This window comes from Centruroides sculpturatus, unplaced genomic scaffold (assembly GCF_000671375.1).
Source record: "Centruroides sculpturatus isolate CEXI.00-Female unplaced genomic scaffold, Cexi_2.0 scaffold368, whole genome shotgun sequence".
NCBI classification, from domain to species: Eukaryota; Metazoa; Arthropoda; class Arachnida; order Scorpiones; family Buthidae; genus Centruroides; species Centruroides sculpturatus.
The window spans coordinates 224,568-239,414 of record NW_019385149.1 but is presented as its reverse complement, the minus strand read 5'-3'; the positions used below and the strand labels follow the sequence as shown (position 1 = coordinate 239,414).

At 29.0% G+C, this 14,847-nt stretch overlaps 1 protein-coding gene across 1 annotated transcript in view; it reads right to left on the bottom strand.

Moving 5' to 3' along the window:
• The window catches only part of LOC111635453 (ATP-dependent RNA helicase A-like), a 75,003-nt gene extending 67,181 nt beyond the window's left edge, over nt 1-7,822 (bottom strand). Inside the window, 3 exon segments of the mRNA XM_023380415.1 lie at nt 2,459-2,554; nt 4,228-4,364; nt 7,715-7,822. Of these exon segments, the coding sequence (XP_023236183.1) occupies nt 2,459-2,554; nt 4,228-4,364; nt 7,715-7,745 (264 nt within the window). The 5' untranslated portion in view covers nt 7,746-7,822.
• Between the last annotated feature and the right edge of the window lie 7,025 nt (nt 7,823-14,847).

Genomic DNA, 14,847 nt, shown 5'->3' with positions numbered 1-14,847 from the left:
AAAAATTATACTTCAGATGTTAATTTAGTATCAAAAACGTAAAATATTTGAGTAGCCCAAGACATAGCCAAAGATTGAAGCGCCACAGCACTGGCGAAAATTTAAATTTGCCAACTGGAATTCTTTCGGATGATTGACTTTTGGATAATCGACGCTCTACTGTATTGTTAAATCTCAAAAAAATAATAATAATAATAATAATAATAAATAAATAAATTAGTTCTAAAATAAATTTGGTAAATACAGAAAAACCTCTGATCTCAAATCCTCTCTTTCTTGAATCCCTCCTTAAGCCAAACTGGATTGATGATCCCAGTGAACACCCTATATATTGTAATATAATGTATTTTTCTACAGTATTCCTAAAGTCAAACAAAATTTCATGTATCTCAATGATGTCGTCTAAGTCAAACTAGAAGAACTCAGCAAGTGTTGAAACTATTAAGTCCATGAATCCCTAGTTAAGCAGTTTTAATAGAGCTGGATAAGCAAACCAATGACATTAAAGTTGTCAGTTTAGCAGAAAATCTATTAAATCTAGCTTTCCTATACCATTGACAAGTAACTTTAAAGTTATGTTCTCCATCTGGCAGAAATGTTAGCAGTTTTTTTATGTCACAGCAGATGGAAAAGGGTCACTATGGTGGCTACTTCATTTTAGAGTCTTATTTTTTAATTTCCATTACAGAATACTGATTTTCTCATTATTCATATTTCTAATCAGAGCAGTTTTTTTGTGGCAGAAACCTAGAATTTTGTCTTCAGTGCTTTATGAACTGGCAAAGTCTTTTCTATTAATAAAGATCTATTCACAAATCACTTAATTTTTCTGTATATATTTTTTCTATACATAATTTACATAATGTAGTGTGTAAAATTTGATTTTTGAACAATTTCAGAATAGCATAGACAGTAATTTTGTGATCTACCTAAATTCATGATATTTATTTAAATCATTATAACAGACTCATACATTGGATCTAATAAGAATTAAAATAAATAGTTTTTAATTTTACAGAAATTTTCCTTTATCCAAAAGTTTAAAACAAAATTATTTGGAAATATTTTACATTAGAGGAGTCAGTTTCAGTTTGGCTCAAATCAGATTAATCAGAAAACAAAGTGAAATGTGTTTTTGTTTGCCTTAAGTACCAACTTATTTGAAATATACCACATGCTATAGTGCTTAGGGCTTACTTTATAGTGACCATCAATTTAGCAATTTACCAAAATATAACCAACAGAAAATGTCCATTATTCTCCCATAGAGAATGCCTCAAAGAAAATAAATGAATAATGCAGATGTATAATAGAGTATTACAAAATTTTATTTAAAAAACTGTTAATCAGTACTTCAAATAACAACATTCTGCTTCTATTAATTAAAACTATATAATATATAATACATACATATAATTTATGAAATACAGAAATCAGTCAAAAAGTAATGCACAATTAGCATCATTTGCACTCAGTCAATGCAATCATTCCCAGTTTTTGTTGAGATTACAGAGAAGACCAATATATCTGTGTTTGTGTACTGTAGTGACATTATTCCAAATGAGAAGGCAATAAACATGGACAATGCAGATAGTTCAGATACTATGATATTTGATAATCAGAGGACATTCATCAAAATCAAAACATTATGGAAAAACACAGAGAGAGATTTGTGCTGCACTCACTGCAGTTTGTGCTGCTTCCACTGTATATCAAAGTATTGTACTGATGGATATTCCATATTTGTTTATTGAACATAGCCAAATTATGTTGTTGTTATCCAGTGCATTCAGGAACTAAACAATAATAGAGAGCTGATGGGAACAGCAGACTTTCCAAAATGCTGGCAAGTAAATTGACAAACAAGGGGTTTACATTGAAGGACTGCAGAGTTTAGCGTGTTGCATCTCTTTCTGTTCTAATATTGATACAATAAAATACTGTGCAATACTTTTTGATTAGCCTTCATATCCTCTTTAAAATTAATAGTTTACAATTACTTATTAATAATTTTCTCAACTCTATTTTGAATAAAGTCTCTGAAATTTTTACACAATTTTAAAAATATCGCATATATTTTCTAACTAATAATATTCTGAATATATCTTTATAATTTTAAAACTAATAAATGAAATTTGTCTAACCTTAATACATTGGTTTCTATTAGGGTCAAACAATAATTCATGAGAGAAATTTTTGCACAGAAAAAAAAGGACAGTGCCTGTTATAGTAAAAAGTTTAATTCTATGCATTACTATAGCCATCTGAACTGCTATAATGATTTCTATATAATATAAAAGTATGCTAATATATTAAAGTCCTGAATGAAACTTCACAAAAATATCAGAAAAATGAAAATATTAATTGAAAGTTTCATATAAATCAAGGTGCTAATATAGTTTACTTTTAATAATATGATTTTCATCTTTAATTCATTTAAGATTCTCAAATAAATTACCTCTGGAATTGTAACTGGCTGAATATTTAATGATTCCAATACTTTATCCAATTCTTGCTCTAATTCAGAATTCAAAGTGACTTCATATGGTTCAAGCTAATAAAAAAAATGATTGAAATTACATTATTATTAAATTTAATACACAAAATAGACCGTTTTAACATGTTATACAGGGTGTTATTACTTTGCTGATAATTTTTGAAACAAAAGAGGCTACTTCTCCGGTCAAACTTTCTAGTGTTACACACAAGTATGCATAATTAATTAGTTAATAAAAATTACAGTAAACAGCTATTACATGCAGTTTAAAATCACTTACACAATCTATAAAGATATTTAAGTGAAGAAACACAATATATACTTGGAGAAAAAAACACACATCCATAACAAGCTGCAAAACTCTGACTTTATGCACATTGAAATGCAGAACAAACAAACTAGACAACTTGGTCATTGCCACTTCTTGCTAATGTTTTCATTAATCACGACATTTAAGATTGGATTCAAATTAGCACTACCAGTGCCAGTCACTGCAATAGTGCAGCCAGAGTCAAGCCATGGGTTTGACTCTTGCCAGTCATAGATTCTGGCAACTCCACCTTTAGCCAATTGGATAAAGGTCAATACAGTATCATCATTCAACTGACAATACTGTTGCAACATTCTCTCATTAATTATATTTCTATTATGAGGTTTAACATTAACATCTAACTTTTTAAATAATTTTATGTATTCTATTATATAATATTTTGCATTAAATTATTCATCAATTTAAATAACTTTTGAAACTTAATTTTATTTGTTCAGAGTTATCTTAAAGATTAATAAAGAAATATATACTATCTTTATAATATTTCATATAATAGAAAAATATTTGGTATATCTACTCAAAACTAGAATAATTGAAGATATGACAACCAACTACTTACAAAAAGGAAAAAAAGAAGTAATTTTGTTTTATGCAGAGTTATTTCTATTCTGACTGGATTAAGCTCCTCAATAAAACACTTAGTTTTATTGGCTATATGGAACAACATTCAATGGCAGTCAGCTTAAGTGTGAACGAATATTCGTTTTGTCAGGCTGGTATATACCTGAAACTGGCTTTTTGGACCATCAAAATTGGTGTTAGCAGTGCTAGTGTAAATCCAGCTTAAATAAAGTAAACTCATTTTTTCAGATTTTTTATAGAAATATAGAATTTTGCAGAAAGAAGTTTCAATATATTTATCAGAAAGGTAATCTCAATAAAATGACATACATTTCATTAAAAAGTGATATTGGTAATTCTCAATTATCCTAATTACAGTTGACCCCCCTTATAACACTGTTGATTATTCTGTTTTATATGAATTCAATGTTATAAGAGTCACTTAGATTTTACAAATACATGTGCCGAGCTGTGAACAGCTCATGTATTTGTAAAATTTAAGTGACTCATACAACAGTTCTGAATTTTTTATAATGCATTTTGAATAAAGAGTTTATATTCTACATTAAAATTTGGCTGTATTTCAGTGGTTTTATAAAAAGAAAGAAAAAAAACTGAAATAGAAGTTGAATCAAAGTTAATTTTTCAATAGGAAGCATTAACATTATATCAACCATTATAAATATGTATATAATATTCTTATTAAAAAAAGTCAATTATGAAATTTAAAAATTCATTCAAATACACATTATAAAATAAAGAAACAACTAAAATATTTATTAATTATATAAAAAAATCAGTTTAATATAATATAATTAAAGTATTAATGGCATCTCACTTTATCAGTCTCCTTTTTTTTAGCAACACCAGAGTATGCTTCAATCACTTGCAAATGATACAGCTGTCTTACTAAAGACAGAGCACAAGATTTGGAAGCCATTTGTTTATTAGATCCATGTTCTCTAGCATAAATATCTGTAATTATAAAACAACTTCAAATCTTCAAATTATTATATTTATTTATATTTATATTAAACAAATAATTATTTTTTCAATAATAATTTTTAAAATAATTTAGACTATATTATTGCAGTTTGACACCCCTGATATAAGCTATTCTGACACAATCAAGGAACTTGAACATGTTGAACAAATAGCCACAACACATGGTTACCTTAAAAACCTAATCAGAAATTTGACCAAACATAATTTAAAATGTTCTTTAAGAATGTTAAATCAGAAGCACCATTCCCAACAACACACAACTTGGACCCTAAAGATAAAAATAGATACAGTAATACCCTGAACTTACGCGATAGGTGGGACCGAGCAATAACCGCGTAAGTTGAATTCGTGTAAGTCGGGGTATAATTTCACAATTTGTGTAAAATCCAAGTCGGATGTATGTAAGCTAATAAATGTTCTCATTAATCTTATCTTGTCTTTTGATTCATTCACGGTTACAAGAAATCACCACATAGAATCTCTCAAGTCTCCGTAGATATAACAAACAGAAATAAATTGTAGCTATGTGTTGATTTCACGCAACATGCCTGAACATGTAAGCTGAACAATAGTGTGGGGAGAGTGAGTAATCAAGAGTTGCGTGGCCCTCAAACAAAAGACAAATCGACGAGATTTGAAAATCACGTAACTGCGGGTTCACGTAAGTCGATGTAGTGTAAGTCAAGGTATTACTGTATAATCAACATAGAAATACAAGCCATATCATTCTAGAGTATAACCACGATATACTACCATTGTATAAAGAAATAGCAAACCTAAAAGTAAACAAAATTAACATTTAGGTGCAATCTTACCATCTTTAACATCCTTAGGAATGGAAAAGATAAGACTAATAATCTTAGGGTACTTTAAGATGACAGATTTGGCTACAAACTTGAATACATCAGTTCCACCACAAGGTCACTCAAAATAAGACTAGCTGAGCACACACATGATATTGACAAAAAGAAACTAAACACTGCTCTAGCCATGTATGCAATGGATAACGAAGTGCATGTCTTCCTCCAGAAGGCTACCATCATCAAAAGATCAACACACACTGACTCCAACACATGGCATTTCTTTACGACTATGTGACCAAATATGGCTTAACAACATGACATAGGGGCAATATAACAAAAAGTTCTCAGTTAATTGTATATTTTATAATTTTATATTTATTTTTATTCTTTATATCTTGAAAATCTCTTTCGTTTAATTTTTCAAAAAACATTATTGTTCGATTTAAGCATTCTGTCAACAAATATAAAATCAAGACCTAAGATCGCCAGCTGCAGATTAAAAATGTTAGTTGAAAAAACATTTTTGAATTAACCTTAATGGAAAATAATTTAAGGCTTTTGATTAAAGTGTGGCGTACTCCTCAAATAGTGGAAAGAGGGTTATATTATTTGTTAGTACATTGAATTGATGATATTATCAAGTGTTGCCAATGAAGAACAATAACTTACACAATACAACAGTGAAAAAACTTTTCTCGTAAATGTAGGCATTCTTTATGTATTTTGACCTCCTGAATTCGAAAAATGATACTCAAAACATCGTATCACCCACAGTTTTTGCACAAATCGCATATTTTGCCAATAATGATATCACATATAGAAGTAGTACATATATATGGCATATGAATCATGCAGAAGTAGAATACAAGTTTAAAACAACAACATATTGAAATATATACACAGTGAACAGATGCATACAGAGAATGTAGTACAAAACATGCACTAATATCATTCATTGCATGCTTTCTTAGTTGTCATGGCATGGCCCCTGCTTTTCCTCTTATGGGGAATTTCCATTATGTGCTCACAGTGAAGCATCCAGCAGTAGTTGCCCATCATCCGAACATCCCAAGTTCCCTGGTATCGTTGTTCCATGTCCTTGATATCCTGATGGAATCTTTCACCCTGTTCCTCACTTACAGCATCCACTTCTATACATACAACACACACAACATGTGGAGCCCATGCTTTATTGATGTCGCCTAGTTTCATTCCGAAATAGGCATGGAAGACCTTTTTCACGAAGGCAGTAATGTTTCTTCGGTCTTTTTTCACCACAAGTTCACCACAAATATAACAAAAACAGTTAGGGAGTTTACACAACCTCGGGTAGACATTGTACACTAACACATACTTCCTTGCACAAATACAACACAGTGACAAACAGGCAGTGCCATTTGCAGTGTGACAGTTTGCTGTGTGCCACTAGGAGCGTAAGTGTTGAACAATTGAAAACGATGTTCCGCTTCTGAGCTTCATGTGGTGTTTTCATGTATATTATCATTAATGCAAAATACAGTTGTCCCTTGATAATCCGACGGGTATGGGACCAAAGGTGTGTCAGATTACCAAAAGTGTCTGGATTACCGAAAATAATTACATATTTCGCATTGTTTTGCTAGCAGTAACTTACAATATTCTCTACTCCAACTGTTCGAACAGAACTGCTCAAATAAAACACACGAAATGTGTGTCATCGAGTAAGAATTGGATGGGGAGATTCACATCGCGACATGCTTCTGTGCAAGCAGACACGTAACGAGGACGGGTACCTTGACGGGAGGTGCGTCGGACTACTGAGCATGTCGGATTAAAAAACGTCGGACTATCAAGGGACAACTGTATATGATTTGTGCAAAAACTGTGGGTGATACAATGTTTTGAGTACAATTTTCAAATTCAGGAGGTCGAAATACATAAAGAATACCTATATTTTCAAAAAAAGTTATGACCTTGCAATTTGTTGCATTGTGTTATTTGTTCCTAGTGTAAAGTTACAGTGGTAAAAATTAGATTACATGCATTTATTATTTATTTATTTGAATGAAACGACAAGTTTTACAGAATGTCGAGTTATTGAAAGTCAAGTTTCTGGGACGCTATTGTATTTAAAATTTTAAATAACATCACATAGAAGCAAGAACATTTTGTTTTGGAATATATAGAATCTCATACAATTTTCAAACAACTTAATAACCCAAAGTAGCTCCTAAAAGTAACCAAAAACATTTACTTTTTCAATTAAAGTGTGATAGATTACATAAATATGGTGTGTTGTGTTGTTACTCTGAATAGTTTCAGCTTTTGAAGAATATAATTTGTAATTTAAAAAAAATATGTCAAGCACAATACACTAACACTTAGTGTATCATGATGTCAAGCAGAGTTTTGCAAATTATTTAATCTTGTATTGAATTTGAAAAAATATTGAAATACATAAATTCTTCTAAAGAAGGATATTCACAAGGAAACTACAAATTATAATTGTATTTAAAAATAATTGAGCTTTACACTTACTTTTTCCAAGTTTCTTTACATGAAATGACATCTCACAGATAAAGCTCCTAAATATTGTAATAATAAATCAACAAATTTTAAGTTTCTAATAATAAACATAAATTACTTAATTATATTTACAATAAATCAAATTTATTTAAGTCCCCTTATAATGTGTAAATATATACTAATGTAAACTATTTAGTGTAATAATAGCTATTTTTATTTGGTGTTTAATAATGAAATATTTCAATGATTATAATTACAAAGTTAAATTGTGAATACTTTTATATATCACACTTTTATAAATGCTGTAACAAACATTAAATTTATATAATTTTGAAGTGATTATTCTAATTCAAAACCTATTACTATAATTATAATTCACTATATACAGGATAATTAAAGAAGCTTTAAAGTATATTATTATTCTTCTTACTGTAATGTATAATGATTGTGTGTGTATATAAATGTTTCATCTTACTTAATTTAATTCTAAAATAGTTTAATTGTTCAAATCAAATTTAGTGTAATATTCTTATTTGTTTAAATTATTCCCTCTCAATATACTATCTGGTAATTTCATTGCTATCTCAAAAAAGTTAACACCATTTGATAGTTTTTCAAATTTCTGCTTTTTAAAATCTAATACTAAAAATGTCATGTACTTCTGTATTATCTTTAAAACACTGAATTTCTTAGAAATTTCTAAATTTTACTTTAAATTTATNTATCTTTATAATATTTCATATAATAGAAAAATATTTGGTATATCTACTCAAAACTAGAATAATTGAAGATATGACAACCAACTACTTACAAAAAGGAAAAAAAAAAGTAATTTTGTTTTATGCAGAGTTATTTCTATTCTGACTGGATTAAGCTCCTCAATAAAACACTTAGTTTTATTGGCTATATGGAACAACATTCAATGGCAGTCAGCTTAAGTGTGAACGAATATTCGTTTTGTCAGGCTGGTATATACCTGAAACTGGCTTTTTGGACCATCAAAATTGGTGTTAGCAGTGCTAGTGTAAATCCAGCTTAAATAAAGTAAACTCATTTTTTCAGATTTTTTATAGAAATATAGAATTTTGCAGAAAGAAGTTTCAATATATTTATCAGAAAGGTAATCTCAATAAAATGACATACATTTCATTAAAAAGTGATATTGGTAATTCTCAATTATCCTAATTACAGTTGACCCCCCTTATAACACTGTTGATTATTCTGTTTTATATGAATTCAATGTTATAAGAGTCACTTAGATTTTACAAATACATGTGCCGAGCTGTGAACAGCTCATGTATTTGTAAAATTTAAGTGACTCATACAACAGTTCTGAATTTTTTATAATGCATTTTGAATAAAGAGTTTATATTCTACATTAAAATTTGGCTGTATTTCAGTGATTTTATAAAAAGAAAGAAAAAAAACTGAAATAGAAGTTGAATCAAAGTTAATTTTTCAATAGGAAGCATTAACATTATATCAACCATTATAAATATGTATATAATATTCTTATTAAAAAAAGTCAATTATGAAATTTAAAAATTCATTCAAATACACATTATAAAATAAAGAAACAACTAAAATATTTATTAATTATATAAAAAAATCAGTTTAATATAATATAATTAAAGTATTAATGGCATCTCACTTTATCAGTCTCCTTTTTTTTAGCAACACCAGAGTATGCTTCAATCACTTGCAAATGATACAGCTGTCTTACTAAAGACAGAGCACAAGATTTGGAAGCCATTTGTTTATTAGATCCATGTTCTCTAGCATAAATATCTGTAATTATAAAACAACTTCAAATCTTCAAATTATTATAAGCAAACAAATAATTATTTTTTCAATAATAATTTTTAAAATAATTTAGACTATATTATTACAGTTTGACACTCCTGATATAAACTATTCTGACACAATCAAGGAACTTGAACATGTTGAACAAATAGCCACAACACATGGTTACCTTAAAAACCTAATCAGAAATTTGACCAAACATAATTTAAAATGTTCTTTAACCCCTTAAGGACATATCAGAAGTACCATTCCCAACAACACACAACTTGGACCCTAAAGATAAAAGCAGATATAATCAACATAGAAATACAAGCCATATCATTCTACAGTATAACCACAATATTCTACCACTGTATAAAGAAATAGCAAACCTAAAAGAAACAAAATTAAAATTTAGGTACAATCTTACCATCTTTAACATCCTTAGGAATGGAAAAAATAAGACTAATAATCTTAGGATACTGGGGGTGTATATAAAGATCCTTTAAGATTACAGATTTGGCTACAAACTTGAATATATCAGTTCCACCACAAAATCACTCAAAATAAGACTAGCTGAGCACACATATGATATCGACAAAAAGAAACTAAACACTGCTCTAGCCATGTATGCAATGGATAATGAAGTGCATGTCTTCCTCCAGAAGGCTACCATCATCAAAAGATCAACACACACTGACTCCAACACATGGCAATTCTTTACGACTATGTGACCAAATATGGCTTAACAACATGACATAGGGACAATATAACAAAAAGTTCTCGGTTAATTGTATATTTTATAATTTTATATTTATTTTTATTCTTTATATCTTGAAAATCTCTTTTGTTTAATTTTTCAAAAAACATTATTGTTCGATTTAAGCATTCTGTCAACAAATATAAAATCAAGACCTAAGATCGCCAACTCTAGATTAAAAATGTTAGTTGAAAAAACATTTTTGAATTAACCTCAATAGAAAATAATTTAAGGCTTTTGACTAAAGTGTGGCATACTCCTCAAATAGTGGAAAGAGGTTATATTATTTGTTAGTACATTGAATTGATGATATTATCAAGTGTTCTCAATGAAGAACAATAACTTACACAATACAACAGTGAAAAAACTTTTCTCGAAAATGTAGGCGTTCTTTATGTATTTTGACCTCCTAAATTCGAAAATGATACTCAAAACATCGTATCACCCACAGTTTTTGCACAAATCGCATATTTTGCCAATAATGATATCACATATAGAAGTAGTACATATATATGGCANTATAACAAACAGAAATAAATTGTAGCTATGTGTTGATTTCACGCAACATGCCTGAACATGTAAGCTGAACAATAGTGTGGGGAGAGTGAGTAATCAAGAGTTGCGTGGCCCTCAAACAAAAGACAAATCGACGAGATTTGAAAATCACGTAACTGCGGGTTCACGTAAGTCGATGTAGTGTAAGTCAAGGTATTACTGTATAATCAACATAGAAATACAAGCCATATCATTCTAGAGTATAACCACGATATACTACCATTGTATAAAGAAATAGCAAACCTAAAAGTAAACAAAATTAACATTTAGGTGCAATCTTACCATCTTTAACATCCTTAGGAATGGAAAAGATAAGACTAATAATCTTAGGGTACTTTAAGATGACAGATTTGGCTACAAACTTGAATACATCAGTTCCACCACAAGGTCACTCAAAATAAGACTAGCTGAGCACACACATGATATTGACAAAAAGAAACTAAACACTGCTCTAGCCATGTATGCAATGGATAATGAAGTGCATGTCTTCCTCCAGAAGGCTACCATCATCAAAAGATCAACACACACTGACTCCAACACATGGCAATTCTTTACGACTATGTGACCAAATATGGCTTAACAACATGACATAGGGACAATATAACAAAAAGTTCTCGGTTAATTGTATATTTTATAATTTTATATTTATTTTTATTCTTTATATCTTGAAAATCTCTTTTGTTTAATTTTTCAAAAAACATTATTGTTCGATTTAAGCATTCTGTCAACAAATATAAAATCAAGACCTAAGATCGCCAACTCTAGATTAAAAATGTTAGTTGAAAAAACATTTTTGAATTAACCTCAATAGAAAATAATTTAAGGCTTTTGACTAAAGTGTGGCATACTCCTCAAATAGTGGAAAGAGGTTATATTATTTGTTAGTACATTGAATTGATGATATTATCAAGTGTTCTCAATGAAGAACAATAACTTACACAATACAACAGTGAAAAAACTTTTCTCGAAAATGTAGGCGTTCTTTATGTATTTTGACCTCCTAAATTCGAAAATGATACTCAAAACATCGTATCACCCACAGTTTTTGCACAAATCGCATATTTTGCCAATAATGATATCACATATAGAAGTAGTACATATATATGGCACACGAATCATGCAGAAGTAGAATACAAGTTTAAAACAACAACATATTGAAATATATACACAGTGAACAGATGCATACAGAGAATGTAGTACAAAACATGCACTAATATCATTCATTGCATGCTTTCTTAGTTGTCATGGCATGGCCCCTGCTTTTCCTCTTATGGGGAATTTCCATTATGTGCTCACAGTGAAGCATCCAGCAGTAGTTGCCCATCATCCGAACATCCCAAGTTCCCTGGTATCGTTGTTCCATGTCCTTGATATCCTGATGGAATCTTTCACCCTGTTCCTCACTTACAGCACCCACTTCTATACATACAACACACACAACCTGTGGAGCCCATGCTTTATTGATGTCGCCTAGTTTCATTCCGAAATAGGCATGGTAACCATTTTCACGAAGGCAGTAATGTTTCTTTGGTCTTTTTTCACCACAAGTTCACCACAAATATAACAAAAACAGTTAGGGAGTTTACACAGCCTCAGGTAGATATTGTACACTAACACTAACATATACTTCCTTGCACAAATACAACACAGTGACAAACAGGCAATGCCATTTGCAGTGTGACAGTTTGCTGTGTGCCACTAGGAGCATAAGTGTTGAACAATTGAAAACAATGTTCTGCTTTTGAGCTTCATGTGGTGTTTTCATGTATATTATCATTATTGCAAAATATGTGATTTGTGCAAAAACTGTGGGTGATACGATGTTTTGAGTACCATTTTCAAATTCAGGAGGTCGAAATACATAAAGAACACCTACATTTTCAAAAAAAATTATGACCTTGCAATTTGTTGCATTGTGTTATTTGTTCCTAGTGTTAAGTTATAGTGGTAAAAATTAGATTATATGCATTTATTATTTATTTATTTGAATGAAACGACAAGTTTTACAGATTTTACAGAATGTCGAATTATTGAGAGTCAAGTTTCTGGGACGCTACTGTATTTTAAATTTTAAATAACATCACATAGAAGCAAGAACATTTTGTTTTGGAATATATAGAATCTCATACAATTTTCAAACAACTTAATAACCCAAAGTAGCTCCTAAAAGTAACCAAAAACATTTACTTTTTCAATTAAAGTGTGATAGATTACATAAATATGGTGTGTTGTGTTGTTACTCTGAATAGTTTCAGCTTTTGAAGAATATAATTTGTAATTTAAAAAAAATATGTCAAGCACAATACACTAACACTTAGTGTATCATGATGTCAAGCAGAGTTTTGCAAATTATTTAATCTTGTATTGAATTTGAAAAAATATTGAAATACATAAATTCTTCTAAAGAAGGATATTCACAAGGAAACTACAAATTATAATCGTATTTAAAAATAATTGAGCTTTACACTTACTTTTTCCAAGTTTCTTTACATGAAATGACATCTCACAGATAAAGCTCCTAAATATTGTAATAATAAATCAACAAATTTTAAGTTTCTAATAATAAACATAAATTACTTAATTATATTTACAATAAATCAAATTTATTTAAGTCCCTTTATAATGTGTAAATATATACTAATGTAAACTATTTAGTGTAATAATAGCTATTTTTATTTGGTGTTTAATAATGAAATATTTCAATGATTATAATTACAAAGTTAAATTGTGAATACTTTTATATATCACACTTTTATAAATGCTGTAACAAACATTAAATTTATATAATTTTAGTGATTATTCTAATTCAAAACCTATTACTATAATTATAATTCACTATATACAGGATAATTAAAGAAGCTTTAAAGTATATTATTATTCTTTGTACTGTAATGTATAATGATTGTGTGTGTATATAAATGTTTTAACTTAATTTAATTCTAAAATAGTTTAATTGTTCAAATCAAATTTAGTGTAGTATTCTTATTTGTTTAAATTATTCCCTATCAATATACTATCTGGTAATTTCATTGCTATCTCAAAAAAGTTAACACCATTTGATAGTTTTTCAAATTTCTGCTTTTTAAAATCTAATACTAAAAATGTCATGTACTTCTGTATTATCTTTAAAACACTGAATTTCTTAGAAATTTCTAAATTTTACTTTAAATTTATTACACAATTGTTTTTAAAATCAAGAGATTATTGTAATTGAAACATTAAAGAATTTAATGTGATTATTATCAAGAATATTTTTTAAAACAACATTATAGAAAATACTTCAAAATTCCATCTGAAATGAAATATTTTTCATTTTCATTGAGCTATCAATGAAGTAAGATCCACCATTCTAATCTGACTTCAACATGGAAATTAAATTAAAAATAATTCTAACTAATATAGAATTCTAATAGTTATTTAGATATTTTATTTAAGGTAAAAAGGAAATGCACTGTCACTAAATAGACATCCATAACAGGTTCTAAAGATTTGTTCTCTTATAAATAAAATCTCTTTATTAAAAAAAAACAAAATATAGATACCCACATTGCTCAAGAAATGTAACTCAAGATTAAAGACTTCAAGAAGATTAATAATTTTGAAAGCAAAAACTATAAGCTCTTTGGTTTCAGAATAATTATGAAAAAACTTGAAGATTAGGTATTAAGGCAGTTTCACAATACTAGTTTTGATATTTTGTTATTATGTTGATATAACTTTTCACATAAAATGTACAGTAGAGCATCGATTATCTGACCCCCGATTAACTGTCACATTGGTTAACAGACTGTTCTAGTCGGCAAATTCAAATGTCCGCTAGTGATGTGGCACTACAATATTTGGCTATGTCATGGCTACTTTAATAGCATTTTTATGTGTTTTAGCTGGCAACATGGCTCGACCATGAAAGGGAACCAGTATTTAAACGAGGCTTAATTTTCTAATTTTTAACGATACAATAGCAACGATTATTATTTTAAAAAAATTTTTGTTAGGCTTAACATCGATGAAAATTCAACGCAAAGTAGGTTAATAGCGATATACTAAT